The 26,756-nt window shown below is 41.0% G+C and overlaps 1 protein-coding gene across 1 annotated transcript; it reads right to left on the bottom strand.

Moving 5' to 3' along the window:
* Positions 1–153: 153 nt before the first annotated feature.
* Positions 154–24,738, bottom strand: DSG2 (desmoglein 2). Its single transcript, XM_027749931.2, has 15 exons — positions 24,694–24,738; positions 17,965–18,000; positions 16,965–17,099; positions 15,839–15,997; positions 15,433–15,577; positions 14,087–14,247; positions 13,126–13,260; positions 12,797–12,982; positions 11,493–11,752; positions 10,521–10,663; positions 9,648–9,875; positions 7,480–7,710; positions 6,315–6,457; positions 4,961–5,299; positions 154–2,947 (listed from the first exon to the last, which is right to left on the bottom strand). Exons 1-15 carry the CDS (start codon positions 24,736–24,738, stop codon positions 1,925–1,927), a joined length of 3,369 nt encoding a protein of 1,122 aa, XP_027605732.1. The 3' UTR covers positions 154–1,924.
* Positions 24,739–26,756: the final 2,018 nt, after the last annotated feature.

Raw genomic sequence — 26,756 nt, 5'->3', positions numbered from 1 at the left:
CAGGACACCAACTTTTATTACATCTGCATCTTTCATATATTCCTTCAGGCTGTTTGGGAAATCCCAGTTCTCATTCCATCTTTAAACTCTTTATTTGTAATAGGAATGTCAGTGTTTTAACTGGGGTAGCTGCCTGAATGAAGAACCAAAAAATACAGTAGAGTCCTTTATTTTAAGATTGCATAAACCCATAGAGATATTCCATTAGAGAGTCAGGAAAGTGGTGACCACTTAGAACCGCAGGCTTGCTTAAAAGTAAATACACATATTTTAAAAACAAAGTGTAAGAAATAACCAAAGGTCCAAGCAAGAAAGTAGTTTGATTTGTTTGGAAATACTACTCTACTTCATATAATGGCACATCTGTCATGTTGAGCATAGTCATGGTTCCTAGTTTATATGTTTATGTTTTTGAAGCAACTTTTACATCATTATTAGTAAAATGAAACACACTGAAAGCATTTCTAGTCAAAGGCAAAACATATCATTGGAAAACATAACACTGCAGCTGCAGGAAAACTCCAGGAGAGATGGAGACAACCTGAAAGCTCTGCAGATCCACAGGATTTGCAGTACCATATGACCACCTTGCTGATTTCACAGGTATGAGATAAACACAGTACCAATACCTGATCTACTCTGAGAAAACACGAGGAGTATATGACAGTTTTTTCTTTATAAAATTAACTTTTAAATGTTGCAAACAGCATACAAATATTTACATGTGCATATATACATACTGCCAAACAGTGCAGTACTGTCTTCTGCTTTTACCACATAAACTTCCAGGAAATAAAAGTAGTCTCAAGTGTTGCAGACCTAAAGGGAGCTTTCTCTTGTCTTGTCAGAGCCAAATAAAGCTGCCATTACACAGCACTATAAAGGCCACCTGAGCTCTTGTACTGGAACCAGGGGAACCTCATACATACCAGGCTGCATTTCTGTATCTGAGAGTTCACAGACAGAATTGCAAATACCTAATTGCACTTGTAAATAAGATCCTACAGATGTCTAAGGGCCATAAACTTTGCTAACAAAGCCACTGTCTGAATCTCTGCCTCTAAAGGTAAGGTAAGTTTTAGCTGTTTCTCATATGTTAAATAAAGGACCAATTAGGAGCCAGTGAAAAATGTACGTGATGCAAATGCTTACTTGTCCATGTCAGTGTAGACCTACACCAAGTAACAGAATTCTTACACTGAGGTGACAAAAAAATTGCAGTGTTCAGCTTTTTTGCTACTTGCTGTCTCTAACCCCTGTGCTAATGTGCAAGTATTGATTGCTTAAGTTACAAATGCTGATAACCCAAAGTTGTGACAGCCCTTCAGGAGATCAACACACCACTGCCCTGAAGATGTACTGACGCTGGTGGCCTGGGCTTCTCAGGGACGAGAGATTTCTTAGCAAGTCACCAAGGTGCAGAGATCTGCAGCTCAGAAGCTTCCCTGGCCCACAAGGTAATAGGTGGCAAACACAAAATGAGAAATTGATTCACCTCGTGGGAGGACTTCAGCAGATACATTCAAGAGCAGTTCAGAAACCTAACTTGTGCTTTGCATGCTACTATCCGTCACTAGATTTGAGATTTTTTTTCATGGTTTTCCGTAATTATGCAGCTCTGGTAATGTGGTATTATTACACTAACTGAATAATAAAAAGCAATTATAAATATAGCAAACAAGAAAAAAAAATATATTTTCCACATCTTCCCACTTCAAAAGCATTGCTGCCAATGTTACATAATAGTAACAGCAGATTTCCTTACTTGCTTCCTGGTCATATAATCCACATTTATACAAACTAGTGCAAGTGAGTACATGTCATTCTGGAAGCTCCAGCAAATTCAGATCTCATGGAAGAGCCCAAGGCAAGATGCATACAGACACAAGGGTGCCGGACACTGTCACCCCTGTGAGGAGCCAAGCTATGAGCGAGTGTACTGCACCGTGCTGTACTTGGTGACCCTGGAAGACTTGCTCAGTGTGGCACTGGCAGGAGATGGCCCTTCTAAGCTGGAGCCCATAAGGTTAAGTGGAGAGTCTGTAATCAACACATGCTCTTGCCTTCCTAAGCTGGCACCTGCAGCCTGTTCAGCTTTGCTCTGCAGCCCCGAGGCTGTTACCACCCTTTCATTCACTACCATGCTGCGTTCCTCTGCCGGAGTGGGGAAGCTGAGTGAGCCCTGCTCTGCAGCAGGCACAAGTACCCTCTCTCGCTCCCTCACCACGACATACTTGGAGTCGGGAAGATCCTGAACCATCAGGGCTCCTGGCCCTGCACCTGCCGACTTCACCATCCTCTCTGTAACCACCACATTACTTCCATGTGGCAAATCAGGGATTTTTACCATACTCTGAATGCTCGATGCAGGTGCCAGCACTCTCTCTGTCACCACTACATTCTCCTTAAACTGGGGGTCTAGAAAGACACCGGCTGAGTGGGCAGGAGCCCCCACAGAATAGGATGCTTGTGTCATGCTGACATTGGTCTCCGCATGGGCTGTGGGAAGGGGCTGGGCATTGTGCTGCCCAGAATGGGATGAAAAGGTTGTTTCTGTGACCACTTCCTTGGACAAGGTGTCTTCTCCTGTGCCACTGCCTGTGTGCACTGGCGGGGCGGGCTGGAAATGACTGCCCAAGGCAAAGGCTTGTTCAGAGCTAGAAGCATTTTGCTGATCTAAGAACTGCGACTTTGTGTCATTAAGACTGAAACCTGATTCGCTCCTGGAACCACCATCTTTCATGTTGATCTGTCTGCCCATGCATATTTCTGCTAGAGTCTTAAATTTGTCTCCTAAATCATCAAGAAAATGGTCATCAAGATCTCCCTCGATAAAGCTGCAGCAGCCGACGGAGCCATGAGGGGAGCCTGATTCTCCCTGGGAATAAACCAGGAGACAGTCTTTGGCAGCTTGTGCTTCATCTTCATCCGCAAAAGAGACAGCTTTCTACAGACAGAAAACAAAAGCAAGCAAAAGTTCATCAATGTCAGCTCTATACATAACGATTTTGAAAAATCAGGAATGTTTGGTTAAAAAGGTTGAAATAAAAAAATAAACTGAACCCACAGAAAGTGTCAACCATATGAGGGCCACGCATAAAAGGGTTTTTTGCTTTTTTGAAGTTGGTCTGAACTTGAAAGCACACTTGATGAGAAGAAAAATCTGAGATTAAATTGAAAACCTTTGATACTATCACCACCTGCTGCTGTTCCTTCCAGTAGTTGTGCCATTTGTGATACTGCTCCATATTCACAAAGAGATTGTTTTAACTTAGGTCAGTGAATGAACTTCACCTCTAACTAGGTGTTTGTGAAAGAATCCCGATAGCATGCCTGAGAGTATTCTAACATTTAAACAAACATTTAATGAGTACATGCTGACATGTTCTCACCTGCCATGGTCCTTTGCACTAGCACAGCCTCCAGGATCACACCCAAGATGCCCAACAGCAAACAAATCAACAAGTCGAATGGATTGGTAAGTATGGATACATAGTCTCATACATGATGGACTCATGATGTAAATTCTTAGACTATGCAGGACATTTGGCAACACGGAGGGCTCATGGGTTCTGACTACAGTGCTTACAGGGTCAGCTCAATCTGAAAGCAGTGTCTGCAATGGAGCTGCTGTGGTGCTAGCACAAATATCTGTGTACATGTGCGTGTCAGCTCCAATTCTAGAAGTGAAGACAGCCAAATCCTCTGAGCCTGCTGAACCAGCTTTATATAATATGGTTCCTGGTTTGTGCTCAGAACCACCCTTCTGCCACATTTTATGTTCTAGAGTTCATATTAGCTCAGGCATCTGTGTAATGTGGTATATATCCAGACCCAAACCAACTATATGTTTATTTGCATTTGATTCTGGGAGTAGGCACATGAACCAAGATTCTGCTAAAAAAATTATCACACATCTGAAACTATTTGATTTGGTTACTTGTCTGTTTCCGCACCCTTATAATCTGAGATATTTTAGCCTCACAGGAGTTGTACAGAGTATTGAGTATGATTTCCGTCCTGCAGGACTTCATCAGGCAGCTATGCTTAAAGTATGTCTTAATATTAGGAAGCACAAAGACTGGAAGGAAAGCAGATTGCTACTGTTGTGTCTGTTCACCCAGAAGACCAGCAGCTAGAGCACTTCAAGATGTACAAGTATCTAAAGCTCAAATTCTTCCCTGGCCTGAGGTGGTGATTCAAATCTGAACAGCTACTCCCCTGCAAAACCACATCAGCAGCCAGCTGGAAGGTGTTTGTACAGGTATGGAAGTGAAACTTTCACTATAAGGAGATCACCAGCCAAAAGACTAACGATGTGCATTACACAAAGAGGAATACTTGCAATGAGTAGGAACAGCCTACTGGCCAATGGTTAGGTCAGTAAATAAAAAAAAAAAAATGTAGAAAAGAGATTGCAACATGTGCCTTACAGGCTTTTGATGAATGGCCCTTTACCCAGGCTGTTGGGCAAACAGCACGTCAGCTATTTTGAAAAGGCAGACCCACCCTCTAACGTTTGACATCTTTAGCTTATCTTTCCAAAACCTGCTTCATGGTAAAGTTTGTAGCTCTGACTCATGATGAGTCACAGGTGCCTTCCTACAGGCCTAAGTCCCTGAGATTTAGATCATCTAGTCTTTCTCCTGGCTTTTTCCTGGGCAACGGCCTCCTGGATCCCATTCCAAAGAACCTTCCTTGAGAGGAAGGTCTATTTGTGGGACACCTTGCAAGCACTCAGTGCTATAAAACCGAGCACTGTCATGCTCTAAGCCTTGCACATGAGGCTAATCCAAAAATCCTTAATGCCCCCGACTCCACATGCATACAACATTGGGCGCTGTATCAAGACTGTTTATACACAATTATCTACTCATCTGTGTTTGTAGTAAAATGAACAAAATTTCACAATGCTAAGTGTAAATATCAAAATACTGTTATTTTTGGGTCATATGCTTACGTCATTGAAGTAGTCTCTTAAAAATTCTTCATTCATAGCTCCTGCCGCTCCCACTGCAAGTCCTCCTCCAGACACCACTGTCTTGCCCTCTATACCTGCCATGCCTTCAGCTGCTCCAGCTGCCATGGCTCCATGCTCGGCACTGGAAAGAAGATGTCTTTGCTCTTCCCATCTTTCCTTGGTTATAGTGTTGTGATGCTCTCCCACGTGAGAGACAGAGCTGCCTGTTGCTGTTACAGTTTCGCCTCCACTCATTCCTCCTGCTGCTGCTGCTGCCGCTGCTGTTGTTGCTCCTCTTGAGTTCCCCAGTGCAGTGGGTGGAATGAAGCTTAGCACTGGCTACATAAATAAGACAAATTAAGATGTGACATGAAAGCTTTGCTGTCTAGCACATGGAACTCACCAAACCAGAGTGGGGCTGGGTGGGACCTGGGAGGGTGCTGTCTTATGACTTGTTTGAATTTGCACTTATACGTGTTGCTGCAAAGAGTGAAAGGCGTCCTGAAACAGGGTGCAGCTTCCACAACTGTATTCCCAAGAAGGATCATGGCAATGTTTCTACAGATCACTGTTTTCTTGAAACTTAGAGGATTGAAAGCGTAAAAAAAAAACCCAAAACAAAAACCAAAACACTAAAAAAAGGCTGCCCCTTTGTTTTCTCCTAGCAGTTTGGCTTCCCTCTTAATTATCTTTTAACAAGAATTTGGTGTGAGCATTGGGCCTAAATCAAAGTCTTTCACCCTCTGTTTGTTATTGTGCAAAAGCATGTCAGTGTCATGCCCTTTTTTTGGAAAACTTTGTTTTGTAGCATAACAACAGAAAGCAAACTTCCCTTGGCATTCACTGTTCCCTCTGCAGATTTGCACTTTTTTTCTGCCTTTCTCTTTTTTAATTGTTTCTTCTGTTTAGAAAATACACAGGGAAGTAATTTAAAACACAGTCTTAAACTTTAAACCAACAAGAAGCAGCTAAGCTTTATAACCCATTCTCTTTCTGCTTTACCATGCTCCCAAAGGGGTGAGGAACATTCCAGGCTTGCAAATGCAAATGTTTCACTCTCTATAGATTTGATGGTTTTCCCACAGTCCTATCTTCTGCTCAGATACCATCAACATTTGCTTGATTGCTTTCCCTATGGAAAGTGCTACGGTTGCTTTTTCTACAGCTGCTGGTGGAATCCATCTTCCACACATCCTTCGCTGAGCCTCACAGGGTTAATTTTAATTAATGTTCATGTATTACTAAAATCTTCTGTAGAGCTTTAAAACATCAGCCTGTGATGTGGAAAAGGCATCAAGTGCCAAAATGAACACTGGAACAGAAATCAAAGAGAAATGCTATCAGGGATACATGCCTTCTCCTCAGGAGCTGCTCCTTCGCTGTTCCACTGACGCAGCATTGCTTCACTGCAGTCTGGTATTGCAGCAAATGTTTTTGCTCCACCAAATCCTATTGCTCCCGAGCCACAAGGACACAGCAGCAGTAACAGTGGAATAACTACAGGGAAACAGAAGATTGCCATTAACTATGTGATTGTTAGGGCCTAAGCATACTAACAGCCAGTATAAGTATGGCCAGCTCCCATATCTAAATGTATCTTTAATGAGCTAGTGATCAGTATGAGGGCTGACAAGGACTAAAGACAGGTTCCCAAACAAGGCATTTACTAGAAACATATGCCAGGCCAGTTTCCTAGAGAGTAAACTGACAATTAACACGTCAGGGCCTGAATCCTGCAGATAACCACACATGAAGGTAGATACACTTCTATTAAAGATTTCATATACCAAACCCAAGCCCTGATATGACTGTACAACCTCAGCATTTCTAACTCCTCCCGTTCTTTTATTACTAGATAACAACATGGCATCACATAAATTCCACCTTACCACTCCTTTCACTTGGCTAGAGTGTTGCCCGGGGAACTCAAAATAACCCACTTTCAGGAGCAGAGCATATTATTCCCGTGGCATGAACTTTGTTTTATCACAGTTAGATTGCTGCCAGCACAAGCAATAAATTATTGTGAGTTTAAATGCAGCACTGCTACATATGGCCATACCCTGACTACAAGTATTTGTCTCTTATTTCGAGCTTCTATTTTGTCTCATTAAAGAACAACATCACATGCTGCTCTGAGCAAGGCAGCAGACCTGCAGTGACAGAGAAGAGAGTGGAGAATGCACTGTGGTTTGAGTAGGAAGAATTAGGGCTCACCTGGGGACACGTGGGAACACCAAAAGGATTCCTCACTGCTTCCCCACCTGTTATTTACAGCACCATAAACAAATATTAAAGTTGTTCATATTAATTTTAAAATGCACAGCTTGAAATCCTTTGAGGTTGAAACGCTGATATCACCAAAATTTAGCTGGGGATCTGCCATGACTTCCCACAAGACTAGGAGTTTACACAGAATATATCAAGATGATAAAACTTGGGAACTGGACTATTTCTTTCCTGATGCTTTGCAGACCATATTTACAGTACTTCTGAGATAATATGAAACAATTACTTACGCAGCAAAAGTAAAAATGCCAGGATGATTAGTGCAACTGCTGCTGGTCCCAGACCCACTGACTTATTGCCAATAAACCTCTCTTGGCACACACCGTCATCTGTACACTCACAAACAGTCAACTGCAAAGACTGTGGTGCAGCACAGCTGAGGCCTTGGAAATCCTTTATTAAGATGGGAACTTCAGTTCTGCCTGGCTTCAGGTTTTGTGGTAGCAGCTGTATGCTTGTGTCTGAGGCAGAAGTGGCCAGGGGCGGGGTTAAATAAAAAGAAAATACAAGAAATGAGTGGAGAGAAAATTGACTCCCATAAACTCAGTAAAAAAAACCCCTTCACAGTCTCCCAACAAAGCCCCTCTAACCAATGCAATGGAATTAAGTTTAATTAGCTGCTGCTATTTACAGTACATGTGCTTTTATTTTTATCAAGTAATTCATGCTGGTAACAAAGCAGCCATGCTCGCTTGCAGCCTCACATAATTTTGAAGTTTCACACCACCAGAGACTTACTATGGAAGTCCAATCACCTATATAGTATCAACCACAATATCCAGATAGATGAAGGCTGAACTCAAAAAAACCCAGCTTCAATCTTTAGGAGATTAATCTATTGTAGCCACAGGCAGAGAACAAGGAGCCAACATAACATCTGCTCCTGTGGCTGTGTCATGTCAAGGCCCAACTAGGCAGGAGATCACAGAATCAGAGAATGGGTAACATTGGAAGGGACCACAGTGGGTCATCGGATCCAACCTCCCTGCTCAAGCAGAGTCATACCAGAGCACATGGGAGAGAATTGTGTCCAGACAGTTCTTGAATATCTCCATCGAGGGAGACTCCACAACCTCTCTGGGCAGTCTGTTCCAGTGCATGGTCACCCACACAGTAAAGAAGTTCTTCCTCATATTCAGGTGGAACTTCTGGTGAATCAGTTTCTGCCAATTGCTTCTTGTTCTAGTGGGTGGCATCACTGAGAAGAGCCTGGCCCCACCCTCCTGACACCCTCCCTTCAAGTACTTATAGGCATTGATGAGGGCCCCTCTCAGTTGTCTCTTCTTGAGGCTGAACAGGCCCAGATCTCTCAGCACTTCCTTGTAAGAGAGATGCTCCAGTCCCTTAATCACCTTTGTTGCCCTCTGCTGGAACTGCTCCAGGAGCTCCATGTCTCTCTTGCACCAAGGAGCCCAGAACTGGACCCAGCACTCCAGATATGGCCTCACTACAGTTGAGTAGAAGGGCAGGACGTGCAGGACCTCCATTAACCTGCTGCCAATGCTCTCCCAAATGCACCCCAGGATACCATTGGCTTTCTTGGCCAAAAGAGCACACTGCTGGCTCATGAACAGCTTGCTGTCTACGTCCAGATGATGTTCCCAGCTGCCAACGCTACCCTATTTGGAAAAGCTGTGATCCTTACAATTACTACTAGTCTGGCTGCAAGCAAGGTGATGAAAACTAAGATTCTTTCTTGGTCCTAAACTTGGCCATTAGGATGCCTCTGCTGATTGCTTTGCAGTGTAGGATTGCAGAGGGCAGAATAATGAGTTTGAGAAGGAAACAAATTGTTTTCTTGTGCCTTGAATCTACCTGAAGCATTTCCTTTGAGCATTTTTCAGGCTGATATGAATGGAAATATAAGAAAATGCTCATTTAATTTTGAAATACTTGTTAAAATTATTTATGCTTTCTGCTTTGCTTTTGTTCCTATCATGCTGGACAATCTTTAGACAGGTTACACTGTATTTCTCCTTTTCGAGGTCCACTATGCAGACAGATTTATTTATTTGTAAATTAGAGCAACTGCAGCCAGTAACACAACCACACCTCCAAGCTCAGTTTTAACAAAAAGCATCCTCCATCAACTGCATGCTTTCTGTGATAAGATAGATAGCTTGATTCCAGCATTAGCTATGAAATCCTGGTTACCTCATATGGGGCATCAAGCCAGGAAAAGATGGTCCAGCTAAGGGAAGGCAACATGCCCCAGAGAACATGACTCTGCTTTTATAACCTCTGGAGAGAAGGGAGCAGAATGCAAGTGATGGTCTTAATGCTTGACTCCATATATAGGGTTTTTTTTGGTCTGAATCAGCCAAACTGTCAGTTTGCCTGGAATTAATAAATGACAACAGGTCTCCAAAGAACTGAAAGTAAAAATACATCTTCTTACCATTTCTGGATGCAATTATCCATTTTTTTGCTGTTCCTTCTGGCTCATCAACGACAGTAAAGCTGAAGGGATCACTATTTGGGTAACCATCCAAATCATTAGCTGTAACATCAACTAATTTTGCATCTGAACACACAGTCTGCACAGGGTTCACAATAACTGGGCAGTTATCATTCTCATCTTGAACTTGAATGACAACTGTGCCAGTGACCGTTTTCTTAGGAGAATCTATAATTTTAAAAAAAGAAAAATTAAATTGATTTGTGCAAAAAAATTTAATCTTAAAATAAAAAACTTAATATTTTCCAAACCACCAACATTACTGAAGTAAGTTGAAAGAGCTCTCCGTGGAGCTTATGAGAGTAGTATTTCATTCCCGATGTTAATAAAAAATATTGACAAAGTTCTTATGAAGGCAAGTTGTTTTATTTTAACTTTAAAATTATTTTAACTTTAAAAAAATTTCCTGTATGGTTACACAGTAACATGTAGATTATAAATGGAGAATTTCAATTACATACACAAGAAGTTCAGGGAAGTTCTTTCTTGCTTAGTATTCAAGAAGAGTTGAGACTATGAAGTCTGCTAATTGGCATACTGAGATATTGGCAATATCCACCTTCACAAGGGATGTTCCTATCAAACTTCGCAAAACTTTTACGAAACATTCACCTTCATCTAGTCAAAGAGGAGAAACAGGCACCATGGGAACCCATTCCACGGTAATGTGTAGCCTGCGTCTCTCCTCTGAATACACAGCCTATGGGAAACTGCACTTTGTGCCTAACTTTAAAGATAGGCAGACTAAACCAACTACTGTTGTAGAAAGGCAAACAAATCAATTAAGGTGAAAATAAAACCCTCTCAACTTACCAGTAGTTACACCCAACATGGTGATAGTGTAAGTGCCATTTACTACATGAGATGATTCGTAGTCGAGTTTTTTAGCAAGTCGGATTTCACCTGTGACTGAGTCTACAGTGATCCAGTTTGCTGGATCTCTTCCTTTCACATATCTGATAAAAATCATATATAAAGATGTACACAGTTATAATGAGGAAAACGAACATCATCAGAAAAAACATCTTTACAGTATGCTTACTCTTCATTTAAAGCAGAGATCAAATCTCTAGGTCTGAGGTCTGATGCTCCTGCCACTGTAATTGGTTTCAACTATAAACCTATGCTGAATGTTGAAACCTGCTTTTTACCCTAAAGCCAGGATTTAGGTGTGGAGAGATTACAGAAAGTACACTCACGGAGCAAGACCAAAAAGGAGAGGGAGCTGCACTGCTGGTCACTGTCTTCCCCTCCACCTTTGCTCTCAGCAAAAGCTGAGCATCAGCCACCCAGGAGACACTGTACTACGGGCATGGGAGAGAGGGGCTATGCAACTCTGCTGTACACCATTTGTAAAAGCTATGGTGGTGATTCAATAACATTCTAGCTGAAGAGCTATGATGCAAAATCCAAGCACACACATGCAGACGTATCTATGGTACACCTTTTCTGTCCTACTGATTGATGTTTCTGCATATTTCTTCCTAATGTTTCTGGAGACAGTGAAATCAGATGGGTAAATCTACTCTTGAAAGCAGACAGGCATGACAAACACTGTGCAAGGATGTACAGCTTCAGCCTAAACACTCACGTCTCACCATGTACTACAAAAGAATATTGCATAATAGAATACTGAAGAAGATGATAATGATTTAGTTTAAGGTGTGAATTATGCTTAGTAGAAAATTCTTGCCTTTGAAATTATTTCAGTTCAACATGCACATTTTTACAATAAGATGTGACTTCTAACATACTCAGTTATGAGGGCTAAAAAAAAAACCTTACGTAATGCGCTCTGCTATTTTTCCAGTGTCTTCATCATAGGCTTGATACTGTCCAATAACCTGTTTTATCTGCAGTTTCTCACTTGCTCCAATAATTTTTGTGCCACCAGGGAACACAGGGCCTTCCTGCACATTAATCACCTTAATTTTGATTGGAATTGTTTGTGCTTTGTAACTGGATTTAATTGACTTGTGGAACTCTGCTTTGTTTGTAACAACAATGCCCAAGTTTACGCTTTGCATTTTTTCATAATCCAGCTCCTAGAGCAATAAAGAAAATAATAAAAATAAAAAAAAAATTCGGTATTTGTCAGAATCTGATATCTAGACAGCATGCATACATTTAATATTTAAATAATACTGTAGAATCCTTATTTAAGTAATAAGGATGGAAGTATTTAAGCAATATTTAAGCAATAAGGATGCTACAGTATGAAGAAGTTTGTTAACATGTTACTCTCACTCTTCTTATTTTTAGTGGATGACACTATAAGTATGGCTTTATATTATTGAATTAAAACTAATTTAAGGTACATGCAAGGAATCCTACCATATTTTTTGCCTGTACTTGCAGTGAATCAGTGCTCAATTATTTATCTCTTCCAATTTTACATTTTGGTTTTTTTTTTAAACCAATGAATTTACTTAATAATGCTCATCAATTATTATTTTTTTTTTTTACAATTAGCAGCTTTCAGATAAGGAAATCAAAGCTGAAAAAAAAAGAAAAAAGGAAAAAGAAGAAAAAAAGAAAAAATAAAAAAAGGAAAAAAAAAGGAAGAAAAAGGAAGAAAAGAAAAAGGTACTTAAGGCACCATGCTTTTTCAGTTCTTGTGGACTAAGGGAAAGTGAAATTTGTAAAATACACGTTTCCATCTATGGAAAATAGGTTCATAATTTCAACTTATGAATATTCATAAAACAGTCTGTAGCTCATGGCTCAGGTGTTGCCTCCAATGTTATCTGTGGCCAGGGGAAATAAAGAAATTTTATTTCTTTAAATATGTATACATCAACAAGTTTACAGTATGTTAGTACTGTTGCCCAAAGGACAAGTGAAGCCTGGGAATTTCTGGCCTACTAGATATATTGGAGATCACAAAGAATGAAAATGGAAGAGCTGGACAAAAATATTAATTTTCATAGAATTACTGAATACATAAAAAAGAATATGACAAAGGAGGAGTGTCCACCATGTAAATGTACATTTTTATATGTTAACTGAATATATATAGTTTGTTTGTCAACTTAGATGGAATAAATTATTCTATTAATTACAGAAGAATCTGTAATATCTATACTAACCTTTACAACAGTCAAAATTCCTTCATTTGTTTGGGTATCTGTTACTATACGGAAAAACCCATCTTCGTTGCCAGAAACAAATGTAAAGTTTGCCAGCCAGTTATCAGAAAACTCTTCATCTTTGTCAAATACTTTTATTCTCATAATTTCCACATTTGCTCTGTTTTCTTCAATGCTTCCTTCAAACTGCAATCAAAAAACTACTCTTTAAAAGGATGTGATCATTTAAACCATTTCACCAGTGCAAGAAATTTTGCACAATGTCATATTAAGCAACAGGATATTGGCAGGTGTAGGAACAAGTCAAAAATTGTGAGAAATGTACTTACTGTATGACTTTCAACAACAGGCAGATTGTCATTGACATCCAAAATCTTGATTTCTAAAGAACATGTTGCAGCATTCCCACCTAATTGACCACCACGGTCTTTTGCTTCCACCACCAAAGAATAGCTACTTTGTGTCTGTCATGATAAGAAAAAAGTGTTTAATCAAGGCTAAAAATTCTTTTCTCTATATCTTTATTACATTTTTGTAATATCTTTCATGGTCAATTATAACTCCTCTCTATCTAAAGTACATCTCACACACAACTAACTTGACAGACTCTGCAGGAGTAAAACTGAGGCTTTGAAAAGGATATGGGACTTTTGCATCTTCCCCACAAAGAGTTAGACTGTACTTACATGGCAAAAGGAAAAAAAAATCAGTGGCCATAAACAAGGACAGGACCAGTGACATCTGCATGTCAGGACAGGGCTAGAGGCAGAGCTGTGTCCCTCAGCTGCAGAGCTAACATCCCCATCCCCATCTGCTGGCCAAGGAAAACTCTGCAAGCACAGGTGACATCGCTGGCAACACGTGGCTTTCAAATGCTGTTTCACAGCAGCACCTATCCTAATTCTTTGTACCCCGATTTGCATAGCAGGCTACAAAAATCCAGGTGCAATCCAGCAGCTTTGCAGGTGACGGTCTGCACTGTGTTTGCCATATGCTCTCCAGCAGAAAGAAACGACCCCTTGCTTTGTGTAACTGCTGCCCTGACTGCACAGGAGGTACAGAAAGCAACAACCACCAGGCTGGTGCTGTCCTAGGTAGGTAATGGGGGAATACAACTTCAATCCCATCACCTCCTTCCCCAATCCCTGAAAAACACGCATCAATCAGAAAAAGCTTTAATCCCAAGGAAGGTGAAAAAAGGTAAGAGGGCCAGCTCTTCACCCTGTAGGCTGAGCTGAGGGTGACACAACAGGCACCAGAAGACCACATAAAAATGGGAGGGGTTTTTACCTCTCTGTCAAGATTTATTTTTGCTACTCGAACTTCGCCAGTATTCTTATCCATACTGAAAGCAGCGCTAGGGCTTTGGGACACAATCCTGAAAGCAATTTTGGAATTTAGGTTATTTGGTTCATCTGCATCTGTTGCATTTATCCTCATTACAATTGTACCTGGAAAAAGCAAACAAAATACAGTACTTGTTTATACAACCATGCACTGGCAAATATTTTTATTGTAATGTCAACAATAAATAATTTTGTTAGATGAACTACACAACTGCCTGATGCTCTTGACTTTATTTATGTAATGAATACAGCTGAAGTGTTCCTAAAACCAAAATGTACATATTAAAAGTTTATCCTCCAGCCAAGAAAAAGACTGTATCCACATATCTGTAACTCACAGACTTCAATGTACTAATTAAACAACAGGCTGATTTTTCTCAATAATCCTGACAGAGCAGAAAGCATAAGTTTTTGAAAATAATCTACATTTCCCTCAGACAATATTCTAAAGGGAGCATTAATAATTCCTCTACCTCAACACTGTTAATACAATTGCTCTGTATTGATGCCCTCCAACAGCTTCACTGAAAATACATGGTGGTCCCCACAGTGCAATCCCTTTGTAACTCATGGCTCAGGGTTTTGTCCTCTGAGAAAGTGTGTACCTCAGTGTCCAGTGCCCAGGTTTTAACATTAGCGGGAATTCATGAAAAGAGCCATTACATATAGCTGCTGCTGACTTGAAAGATTGCTGAGGTTACTCAATACCTTACCCAAGAATTTGTTTCTTCAAATTATCATGACACTGAAATGGACACAATGTCAGGTATTTATTAGGTCGTTTTATTCCAGCTTTTCTTATCTTCTTTACTGATGTCAATAGAAAAATGGGTATTAACTTGTTCTTCAATGGTTATGGCACAGACATATGTGTTTAACAGCAAAATACCTCTCCAGCTCATAGACAAAGCAGGGCTTTGGATGAACATGGCAGAGTGAAGTCCCTCCCAAATAGGCTGTGACTGCTAGGCCAGAAGGCAGATTGCATGTTCTGTGCAATTCCTCTTGAAGGACTCTGGTTCCTGGATTTGTGGAAGCTTTGATATCAAACCAAAGGTGTCAACAAGAGGAAATATTGTTCTCTGTTGCCTTTAGGTGAACTCCCTTAATCATACCACACAACTTAGCCTTGAATAAAAGCTTGCATTCAGACATGGATAATTTGGCTTATGTCAGCAAGGTAATGTACCCTTGTTACTGCAGATATACTGCTGAGAAGTGCATATTCACCTGTGCTCTTGCATGTGTTGGGAAAAGCTAAATGAAAAAAAAAATCTAAAAATAAGTTACCTGTTTCGCTTAATTCTTCAATTGAACCAACAAAAACTTCATGTGAAAACACTGGAAAATTGTCATTTATATCCACAACTTTAATTGGGAGATCTATTGGCTCTTCCAGTTTTGCCCCATTCTTATCTAGTGCATGACCTCTGAGCTGATAATAACACAAACAGAAACAATAAGCACACCCAATGAGTGACTGTAAACACATAAATACATATGCAAAATAGAAATACATATATTATATATAACAAAATCTAGACATTATATAAGCATATGCTTAGAAATAGAAGCATGCATACACACAAAAATATCCAGAAATATTAACAATATTTCAAGCAAACACATTTGAAGACAATAAGTAAAAAAATGAACAGGAGGGCACTTATAAGGAAAAAATTAATTTTCAACTTACAAGGAGCATTGGAGTCTTTTCTCTGTCCACCCTTCCTGTTATGTTCAGGTCTCCAGTCTTTCCATTGATAACAAATAATCCATAAGGGGGTTCTGTTACTCCTTGACCAGATATCGTGTAAGTTACTACTATCCCTGTATCTTCAAGATCTGAATGTATCTAGCAGGAATATAACAGATTAAATAGCACTCAGTAAATAAAACCATGTATAAAAGTGCAATAAAATATTTTTGCTATTTTGTAATGAGGAAACAAAAGCAAATATTAAACACATTTCACTGCACTCCTTTGACTGTGGAGATGTTGAGATGAACGCAGGAAGAGTTGCATGTTCTGTTTGAGGATCCGGTTCAGGGAAATGAGAAACATCTGGAGCAGGGAGATGACCTAGAAGATCAGATCTAAGCTAGTGAATATGACCAGAATGGAGAAGTGATAGGGTAGAAGAAGAACGGTCAGTCCTGGAGATGAACAGGTAGAAGAGGCTGCACAGACTAGAGATTACACCCTTTCCCTGCTGTCAGAAAATACCCAAAACATTTGGAAAAGCACATGTGCACTGGGCCAGCACCACCATCAAGGGGCAGCCCCAGTAGTGGGTAACAGCCAGCTATGACCTGCAGTCACTTTGTATGCTGAAGTGACAGCTGTGGTGCATCCAGGTTTCAACACTGGTGCTGAACCAACTGCAGATCACTCTTGCACAAAGGATAATGCCTTGGTCACTTTTAGCTCTGTTTCCTAAAAGACTAGGCATATATAATCATGCTCTATTTACACCCTCCTGCCCAATCACCATCCGCATATTTGGGACCCACTTGCCAAGTTCAACCACAGCTGAGTAGGGGTGGTGGAGTGAAAAAGCTCAAAGATACCGCATTCCCAAAAGTTTAGTCAAAACTGGGGCTGGGAAAAGATGAGACTGAGCCAAATCAGGCTTCATAAGTAACACATCTAATGAAGGAAGGAAACAGAAGGAAATGTGGCGACATTCAACTGACATCCAACAGTCCTTTAAAATTAAAGAAACACTTGTGCATGTGTTTTTAGGGCAGCCACACCCTTATTTTACATTTTAATCTCTGTTTTTATATCTATTCCGTATTAATCTCTTTTCTGGGCTTACTCTAGCAATTGGATTCTTATAGGAATTGTCCTCTTCCTCCCGTATGAAGGCTGGAGGGACTGTCCATTCTCGCTTCTGCCTGACTAGGCTATTGGGATGAGACAACATGCCACTCCTGTCATTTCGATTATAAACCTGTGAAAAAACAAGACTGAATGTCAGCATTACATTTAGCCATTTCAGATAAATGCTTTATTGCTGCTGTAGCCCGGACTTCTGAATAGCTTTTGCACTTCCGATAGCTAGTGACTTCAAAATTGTGGAGCAGCATCAGCCTTTTCAGTTACAATCTAAGAGCTCCTCAAGTTGTTTGAAGAGGGAAACTACATTAGTCTTTTCATCAAGACAGAAGCAGGTAAGACATGCTTTAAATATATGAGCAAGTTCCCATGACCAGGGGTTGGTGAAAATACATCTGATCAGGAAGATTTCAATGCTAATCATCAGATGTGGGAAAAATTTTGGCATTAAGGTTGTTCTGAACCACCATTTCTCCTTATCACTGTGTTTACCATCCCAACAATACTGCCTTGTACTCAAACTTCTCTCTGAAACAGAATATGTGAAATATCAGGCCTCAGTTCAACTCACTCAAATGCCTCTGCTATCCTTGCTCAGCTACCTCTCATTGTCACTCTGCATGACACCCGTCATCCTTCTGTCCAGCTTAAGTCTCTACTGTCTCTGTTGACTTCCAATTAACATCTGGAAACATTTCCAATTAACATATGCAATAAAATAGTGGTTGTTTTCATTTACAGACTTCAAAAACATTATTTACAAACTTAATATTTTAGGGGAAGTTTTCTCAAAGTTCAGTGCCACTTAGCGTGATGGATGTAGGAGTCTATTAACTTAATTTCAGCTTTCATTTCTTTATCCATTATGCAGCTTTTACATTTCAGAAAATGGTAAAATTCAAGATATTTGTCAACTGAAGTAAGGCATGGCTTTGTCACTTTGGGCACAGATAAATAAAAAGTTGTCCATTGTATCCTACCTTCACGTGGAGTCCATTTCCACAATTCAAACAGATCTGCAATGGAAATTATGATAACCATTATTAATTCTATGTCACTTTAGCAGTACTAAAACTTAACTGACATGACCTCCCTCATAAGAACAGCAAAGCCATAAGGAAAAGGCTTCTGACCTCTATAAATTAATATTTATTATTTACCCATAACAGCTTCTGAAAAATTCACCCATAACCATTGACATTAAAAACACATACTATAATAAAATAATTATTAATTTTTCACTTTTCTTCCATCACGGAACAGATTATAAGAAATTAGTAGGTTTTTTTCTAAGGAATGCAGACTTTATAGCAGTTTTCAAACAGCCGTTCCTTAGTGCTAAATAACACTTCATTATTCCAAACTGATGAGAATTTGCTATTGATTGAAGCAAGCGAGAGTTGACAGCAGCACTCCAGAGGAGATCCCTCTTCTGGGCAAACCATGGATTTGCGGCTGTGGTGGGTTACCAGTCACATCAGAGAACAAAACAGGATAAATAATATTTAAAGGCAAGGACTAACCAAAAACAACTGCTGAGGTGTACATGACTTAGCACCGTGTTGGGAGGATAAATGGTATACATGCATCATGTAGTTAAACATGACAGAGGCATGTGCATGCTAGCAAGAAAACCACACTTGCTCTGACAAAAACCTTACAAGCCAACATTCAGTATTGCAACTGCCCACCTCTACAGGCACCAGGACAGCTACACTTCAGTTAGGTGCCAAATCCCAGCTGGAAGGAACTGGAGCCGCAGCCAAATTACCAGAGACCTCATGTTTATGTCCGCTCTCCAGGCACCAAAGACTCTGCAAGTACCAACATCCCTCAAACTGCAAAACATGTAGGTGTAGGGAAACAGCACCAACAAAACGTAGGCTATTACAGCAGACGAAACCTACAAATCAAGCTTTTGTGCTTTGGATAGGTAGAGAATACTGCTATTATTCTCAAAACTATTACTACCTACTGATTATTTTTTTAGGCATACCACTGCTAAGGCAAAGCAGGCTCAGAAAAGGTGATTTTCTACCCAAATAAGTCAAGGAGTATTTCTTTATATTCTCATTGACTGGTTTCTAGTCTGTTGACTGGGTTCTGCCTATTTGCCTATTCCTCCCTCTGACTCAGCCTTGATTACTGAATTGATGACAGCTTCTTCTTTTAAAAAAGATGTTATCTCTTCCCCACACAATGCAGTGGACTGTGTTGAGCAATACAGTAGAATTCTGTTTCAACTTGCACAACAAAACTCTTTTTCAAATGATAATTTTCCCAATGTATATATTCTTAAGCAGATTATGTGACTAATACATCTGTTCTAGAACAAGCAGCTATCACAAGTATTGAGGCCATGTTGATGAGAACACAGCTGCGATGGGCAGGGCACGTCTCCAGGATGAAGGACCACCGCCTCCCTAAGATCTTGCTTTATGGTGAACTTGCCACTGGCTGCCGCAAGAGAGGAGCCCTGAAGAGAAGATACAAGGACTCCCTGAAACAACATCTCAGCCTTGGCCATATTGATCAACATAACTGGTCTACTCTGGCCTCCAATCAGGAGGTCTGGAGACACACCATCTATAACGCTGCTGATGCTTTTGAGAATGCCCACAGGATCACTCTTGAGGAGAAAAGACAATGCAGAAAGAATCGTGCCTTGCAGATTATACCATCTAAGGAGTCTTTCTGCTGTGCCTTTTGCAACCGGACGTGTCTATCTCGTATCGGCCTTTTTAGCCACCAACGTGCTTGTAACAAATGTGGGTAGAGCCCTTCCCAAATCTTTGTTCACAAAGCCCAGCCATGATGATATTCCAAAGACAAAAATTAGCAAGCAGTAAGTTCCCTAATGGATATGCATCATGAAGGCTACAGGATCTTACACCTTAGACCAAGCTGTTTTCATGAATATTCTTAGTCTTATTTTGTTTTATTAATTGTATGGATTTCCAAAATTTATTTTTATGAATGAGATTATACCAGCAAGAGTGACAGGAGAATTTTGCTTTATAGTCAAGATATTCCAACAGAAGCTACAACTCTTTTGAAAGGTGTGGTTGGGTGTTGGAACATGCTCCCCAAGAAGTGGTCACAGCACCAAGCCTGACAGAGTTCAAGAAGCGTTTGGATGATGCTCCCAGGCACATGGTGTGACTCTTGGGGATGGTCCTGTGAGGGGCCTAAGGGTTGGACTCGATGATCCTTGTGAGTTCCTTCCAACTCAGCATATTCTGTGATTCTGTGAATAATTGTCAAGATGTCATCGGAAACATCCTTGGTTGTTCTTACTGTTAAACTGAAGAAGTGTTTCTGCCTCAATACTGAATGAACATAAGAGGTATGTGGTGAGACGTTTCCTTGCACTGGAAACCCGAGAGTATCCAGTATAAACAAAAGCGTCTGAAGTTCAAGAATAAGCAGATCTTCCACTGAGATGCATATCAAGAAAGTGTAGAAAATTCCATCAGTCATTACAGACAGAAAGTCTTTCATTAAGACAAGTAAAAATAAAAATCAATTTGTTTACACAGTAGCAAATGGCTTCAAAACATCGTAGTTTAATGCTAAAATAGTAAAAAATACTTTTGCTCTTGCACTTTTCAATCTGTAGTCCACACGGAGCCTCATAAGGGACTTAAAAGACACCCACAAAAATGTTTAAGAATGGCAATTTTATTTACAAGATGCATAAATAAATGTGGAACAAATATATAAAGGGATCTCACATTTTTTTATTGAAATTTTTTAAAGGTTCCAAAAATTTTAAATAGGAAAAAAAGCACTTTTTAGTGACATTTTCTTCAAGGACAAGTGAAACGTCACATATTCAACAGACATTAAATTCTGAATTTCTCCCCTTTTTATAATACCCTATAGCTGCCTTCTGTTAAATGGCTTAGTAAGAGTAGGAAAGCTCTGTCTGTCATTTGTTGTGAATCATAGCCTTGGCACAAAACCCAGACATCTACTGATGACACCTGTTGATGACAGAGCTGAGAATGCATTGTCAGAAGAAAACTGGATGGTTACAAAACACAAGGTGGAAAAAGTGAGGCCTGAAGTAACAAAATTGGAATGAAATACTACAGGATAGCAGCAGTAATCAGCAAGAGGCCATGGGAAAGAAGGGAGTGACTGCTGTGTGTAGGACATGCAAGGCTGCTCTTGCCCAAATTCCTGTTCATATATAGTCAGGAAGTGACTGAAGGACAGAGTTTCAACGTACAGTCTTAACTGTAGAGATATAAAGACTGAGTAACCAAGAAGGTATGTGTCTGCATTCACTACGCCATGAAACAGTAATTCCTAGAAATGTGATCTTTCCTGTATGCTCTGTGTTGGGAGATTTGGAGCTTGTACCTTCCATGAGTCAGTTTGGTGTTGAAGATGATGGACAAGTGAAGACCTTAGAGAAGCAAGCAAGGGGGACCATCCAAGGTTATCTACTAGTACATCTCCTGGCCCTGTTGAAAGACAAAGTACACCCAAGTGCTTCCTGAAAACTGCTTATCCTGTTCTTAAAAATGAGTGATGGAGGTCCCTCAGCCTCACTAACCTAAGGTGGTGCCTAGATAGTCTTACAGATGGAAAACCTTCATTAATTTTTATCTTCATTGTATTATCCTAATTTTTAGCTCTTTGCAAGTTGACCATATTGCTGCTTGTGTGAGATTCAGTTTCAGAGTAAGGCACACAAATTTATGTGTATAAATAAAAGCTAAGTGCCTAAACTTCTGTTATAATCAGCAGAAATATAGCTAATACAAAGAGATAAAGTGCAGTTCAACTTGCCCCAAAACCAGCCCATATCTACTTCTCTCTGTGCACTACTGACTGTAAGTATGTTTAGTTTGTAAGCCCAGTATGGGAGAATTTCTAGATCAAAGAAGTTGACACTGAGATCCCAACACTACACAACCTGTGTTTTGATGGTTTTCCTTCAGAATAGAATTAGTCTGGTCCCACAGATCAAACATCCACAAGCAGATTGATGCATCTCCCAACATATATTTTATCTCTCCCAGGAGAGATAAAATTCACACTGGAGATTTGCTTCAAAAGCACAATTTGATCCAACCAAACAGGTGTACTCAGCATCCACTGCATCTCCATTTACCATAACAGAGACTCAAACATCTATATTGAGATGTCGACAATGCTCTCACTGTACAATGCCATTCCCTTTTCTTCACAATTACCTTTCATGTATCTTCAAACTTACATTTTCTATCTTTTCTCAGTTCTTTAATTTCCCTTCAAAAATCATAAAGCATGATTTTGTGGCTTCGGATTGCATTTTTTCACTTTCCTCTACTCTCTCTTGGACAGATTCACTTTATTCTGAAGTCTGGTATCAAAAATTACACACCACTTTAGTTCAATAGGATGGATAAAATACCAGATCTTATGGATTTCTCAGCTGCCTTCAGACCTCACCATAGCTGGTTTCCCCTGCTTTTTGGAACAATATAAAAATGTGAATCAATGCACAGATGCTTGTTAATAACTTTTACCATGTTTCAACATGTTACTGGTAACAGAAGCTGGGCTGCTTTGAATTAGCTCACCTTTGCTCTTTGTAAAACTAAGTATCATGTTGTGGTATTTTTTTATTCAACTTGTTTCTATGACTTCTGAAAATTAACTGCTACTGGCTCTGACATTACAGTAGTGATCTAATGTACTCAGCCTGAATTTCACCATACCCAGACTACGTCTAACATCCCAAACATCAATGAAGTACAATCTGAGGAAGACATTCAGAGAATAAGTAAATTTTGCTACTCCCATAGTAAGATTCATACATCTCTCTCAACTCTTCTTTCACTCAAATGCAGGAAGTGTTCTAAGATTTCTTCTCTTGAAGACATGATATCCACCCTCTTTAGAAATGACTGAAAAACTTCCCAGTCTAATAATCCTTGATAGCCATGCCCACCTGGCAGGCCCATGGCTCTGGGTGTGTGCCCTGGACATGCACCAAGTCAAGCCCAACCCTACGGGTGCACTACCATTCAGCACACCCAAACGTTCCTGGAAAAGGGTCAGAGGCAGGGACCAGGGGAAATCTGCCGTGACCTCTGTGAGGTACCCAGGGATGATGATACAGGGAGGCAGCCTGCAGGCAGGGAGGGAGCACCGAGAGATACTTCCAGGAAAAACTGGGAGAGGAAGAACTTACTATTTTTGTTGTGTCTAAGATAGAAGATGCTTTGAGAAGACACTTTTAGACTAGCCTTGTTTTTCAGCAGTTTCTTAAGATTAATAATAAATAAATGACGCTAATCTGAAACCCTTGAAGAAGCAACTTGACTTTCTGCCACATGAATGACTCTGTCCAGATCAGGAAAAAAAAGTAAATCAAAAAACCAAAAGTGCAAAACCCAGCAGTGCCTCTCTCTCACTTCTGACACCAACCAAGGCAGCCTTATTTGTTCTAATATTCTATTCAACAATGAGGCTTTTAGGCATCGAACTGAGTTGACTTTCAGTACACCATACCCTGCCCCAGCTTTAGCTGAGACCGAGGATGATGAGAATTGAGAAAAATAATTTTCTTCAGGTAAAACTAAAAGCATCCTGAGCCAGTGCAAGCCTATTAAAATGGACGATGGTGTGGCTTCAGGTATTACACAAAGAACTGGTGAAAACTTTTTCACAAGTAGCACTCCACAGGTTTTTCCACTGTTCTTTTGGACAAAATGAGGGTTAAACATTTTCCAACCAAACTAACTCCTAGCTTGCTGTAAAAAACAGGGTTAACTGTTGCTGGCTGACTTGTGGACAACCATATGTCTATATCAAAGTTATCAGACGGCAGTTCTCCAGATAACAAATCTGATTTTGCAGGATCTCAAGCTCAGGGAGCGAGGTCCCAATCCTCAACACTTTCCATCCTCACCATGCAATGAGCCATTACTGATCCCTGCTCAGCAGCTCAGGGCACAGCCCAGGGCCTGACCTGCACCTTTGTGTGAGCGGTGGCGGCCGGACTTCCGCAGGCATTCTGCCAGCCTGGAAAGGCTCTCTGACAGAGAGCTTGCTGTAAACCAGCTAGAAACACCTAGAAAGCATCATTCCAAATCCAACAAACCAGGTGTTTTGGTCTCAGTGTGTTATGTGACAGCCCTTGCTTTTAGCCTGAAAAAGTATTTCATAGGATGGAAGGTCTAAAGGCTGATGGCTGAAAAATGGTGAGGGCAGGGGGGCAGGAAGCCTGAAGTGTCTTGGATTATTAAGATAGTAATTTCTCTAAGGTGATAGAGACTTCTAAACTTTTTGATTCGTATTCCCTTCCTGGCACTATTCCCTCAAAAGGGTAGTGCAATTTATTAGTACAGATAATATGCTGAACATGAAGACGGCGATAATGTGAACTCTTTCACTGTGTTCCTGTTCCTCCCAGCGCCTCAGCAACCCCACCCATCCCAGATACCGTTCCTGTCGGGATTTTCTACCTCCACTTGCTTTCGGACAATCAAACGGCGATGGCTTTTATCTAATTCCCAAAGAAAGGAAGAAAACTCGTTCCTAGCCACAGGCAGGCCGGTGGTGGGAAGGCTGCCAAACCCCGACGGGAACGCCTCTCCCCGGCGGCCGCACACAAGCCCCCCGCGGCGGTACCACCTCCCGCGCCCCTCTTCCCGCACAGCAACCGCCGCCCCGGTACCGGGGAACCCCCGCGCCATCCCAGGACTCACCAGCAGCGCCAGGAGCCGCACGGCCACGGCGGGGCCCCGCGACATGGCCACGGCACTCCGCCTGGGACACACCGGGTCACCTCCTCCGGCCGCCCACCGCGGAAATGCCGGCGGCCCGTCCAGGGGCGCCCAAGTATCCGCGGGTGGGTGGAGTGTGCCAGGCGGGAGCCGCGTCGGGAGGGGGGCAAGTGGCACCCGGCCCCGAGCCCCGCCCGCCCCGTCCCACCCTCGGGGAGCCCGTCCCGCGGCGGCAGGTCCCGTCCGCCCCAGCGAGCTCCGCCCGGGGAGCCTGCGGAGGGACGGGGCGGTGCCGCCAGCGCAGCCCTCGGGAAGGTGCGGCTGGGCACCCAAAGGGCTTCCGAAGTTTGCGTTTTATTTCCTCCCTTCCGCCCCGGGGAGCGAGCCGGACCGTGCAGGAGGCATGCAGGGCAGCTGCGACAACAAACTAATAAACTAACGAGCAACTTATAGAGGGAGCGCAGTCTCATGGGAAAATAAAATTGTGAGCGTTTTTAGTACAGCCGTCCCTGTAAGCCTCATTTTTCTGCGCTCCGAGCCATACCCTTCCTACTCTTATCTGGCAGAGATCTGTACTGGATACACCTGATTAATTGATGCTTATGAAGGCATAGCTGATTCTTCGTGATGGCGAAACAATTAAATGTGCTTCCCGTGCATCCTCTCTTCTTTGAGGCAGTTACCTAGTTAATCTTTCCAGGATCACAGTCAATTGTGGTAAGTAATTTTTGAAGCCGCTCGTTGTGATACTATGTGTGATACTGTTAGGGCTCGGAGAGAGGAACCAGCCGTATGGGAGTCCTTCCAATCACATTATGTCTCTTTATTACATGTTGCAACAGTGCACAATAAATAATTTCATATTGTGTGTGATGTCAGTTGCAACAATTGTAATATCCATGGGCATCACGAGGGAAACAGCTTTACCTCACAAGTTATTCTGAAGGTTATGTATATCTCTTTGTGTTATTTACTTAGAATGTCACAATTTACAGAATTTGCTGATACCCCGCATTAAAAAAAAAAATTCTTAATTTAAAGAAAACAAAAGGCATAAACAAAAAATATATGTGAAACACACAGTATTAAGGGTTCTTGGATTCTTTGTTTGTTCTGACACTAAAGCACTGCACTGGACCGATCACTTTGTAACCAAACAGAACTGTGTACGTTCACACAACAGAACACCCCGAGATGCTCTGAGGATCTTCTTCAGGGTGTCAAGGTGTAGTTTGGTATACGTTTAATAGCTGATGTAGCTACCCTAGCTAATGTTGGTAGAAGTACTGTGAAGTTCTCTTTTACTTATTCCTGTTTGAGATAAATGAGGCAGAGCATGTCTCAAAGCGGTTCATATTACACCCCTTTAATTGGGTGATTTAGAATTAGATTCTATTTTCAGATGTATATTACATTTCCTAGACTGATGGTTAAGTATTTATTAACATCAAAAGACTGTGAGAGAAGAACCTTGATTTGCAACTTTCTTCTTAATCTGCGAGTTGCTTTGTGGAATTCTGAAACAGATTTTAGTTGCTGATCCAACGCGTTGTTAATGAGGTGATAGTATATATATAGTTACACCTACTAGTCCATTTTTAATGCTGATATGGTGGAGTAAAAAGCTAATTTAATTTCTTTCAAAAAATCCTTAACATTGATTCCCCTTTGAAGTTACAGGAGGCATTAATAGAATCCTCTCTTCTTCCCAGAGCTCAATAGCCACAACTATGCAAATTGTTTTGCCAGAGCTTAGATGTCTCTTCTTATGTTGCTTATAATTTTAGTGTGGGTCAGCTACATGTCTTACACATCCTACAAGAACCTCAGCCATCATAAAAAAGTTTAGGCCTTTTTTTTTTTTTTTTACTTAGTTCCCTTGTATGAAAATCTTCTATTATTCATATTTTACAGAAATAATTTGCCTGCTGTTATGAAATGAATGTCAAACAGTATCGACTTGTTTTTTAAACAGATAGTAAGTGTGTCAGCAACCACTGAAGCTGAATTTCTTTCTGCCTTTCCTTCACTTTAACCTGGCAGCA

Source organism: Pipra filicauda, unplaced genomic scaffold (assembly GCF_003945595.2).
Source record: "Pipra filicauda isolate LSUMZ 115617 unplaced genomic scaffold, ASM394559v2 scaffold240_size1633699_pilon, whole genome shotgun sequence".
NCBI classification, from domain to species: domain Eukaryota; kingdom Metazoa; phylum Chordata; class Aves; order Passeriformes; family Pipridae; genus Pipra; species Pipra filicauda.
The sequence above is the reverse complement of the archived record's forward strand: the minus strand, read 5'-3'. Positions and strand labels throughout refer to the sequence as shown.

What these genes read in the sequence shown, in the direction of transcription:
- DSG2 (XM_027749931.2), bottom strand. Translation starts at nt 24,738, where the DNA reads ATGTCGCGGGGCCCCGCCGTGGCCGTGCGGCTCCTGGCGCTGCTG. An exon ending in TGCGGCTCCTGGCGCTGCTG is followed by an intron (nt 18,001 to 24,693) that starts GTGAGTCCTGGG and finishes TTTCCATTGCAG; the next exon opens with ATCTGTTTGAATTGTGGAAA. An exon ending in TAAGAGACTACTTCAATGAC is followed by an intron (nt 2,948 to 4,960) that starts GTAAGCATATGA and finishes TTCTGTCTGTAG; the next exon opens with AAAGCTGTCTCTTTTGCGGA.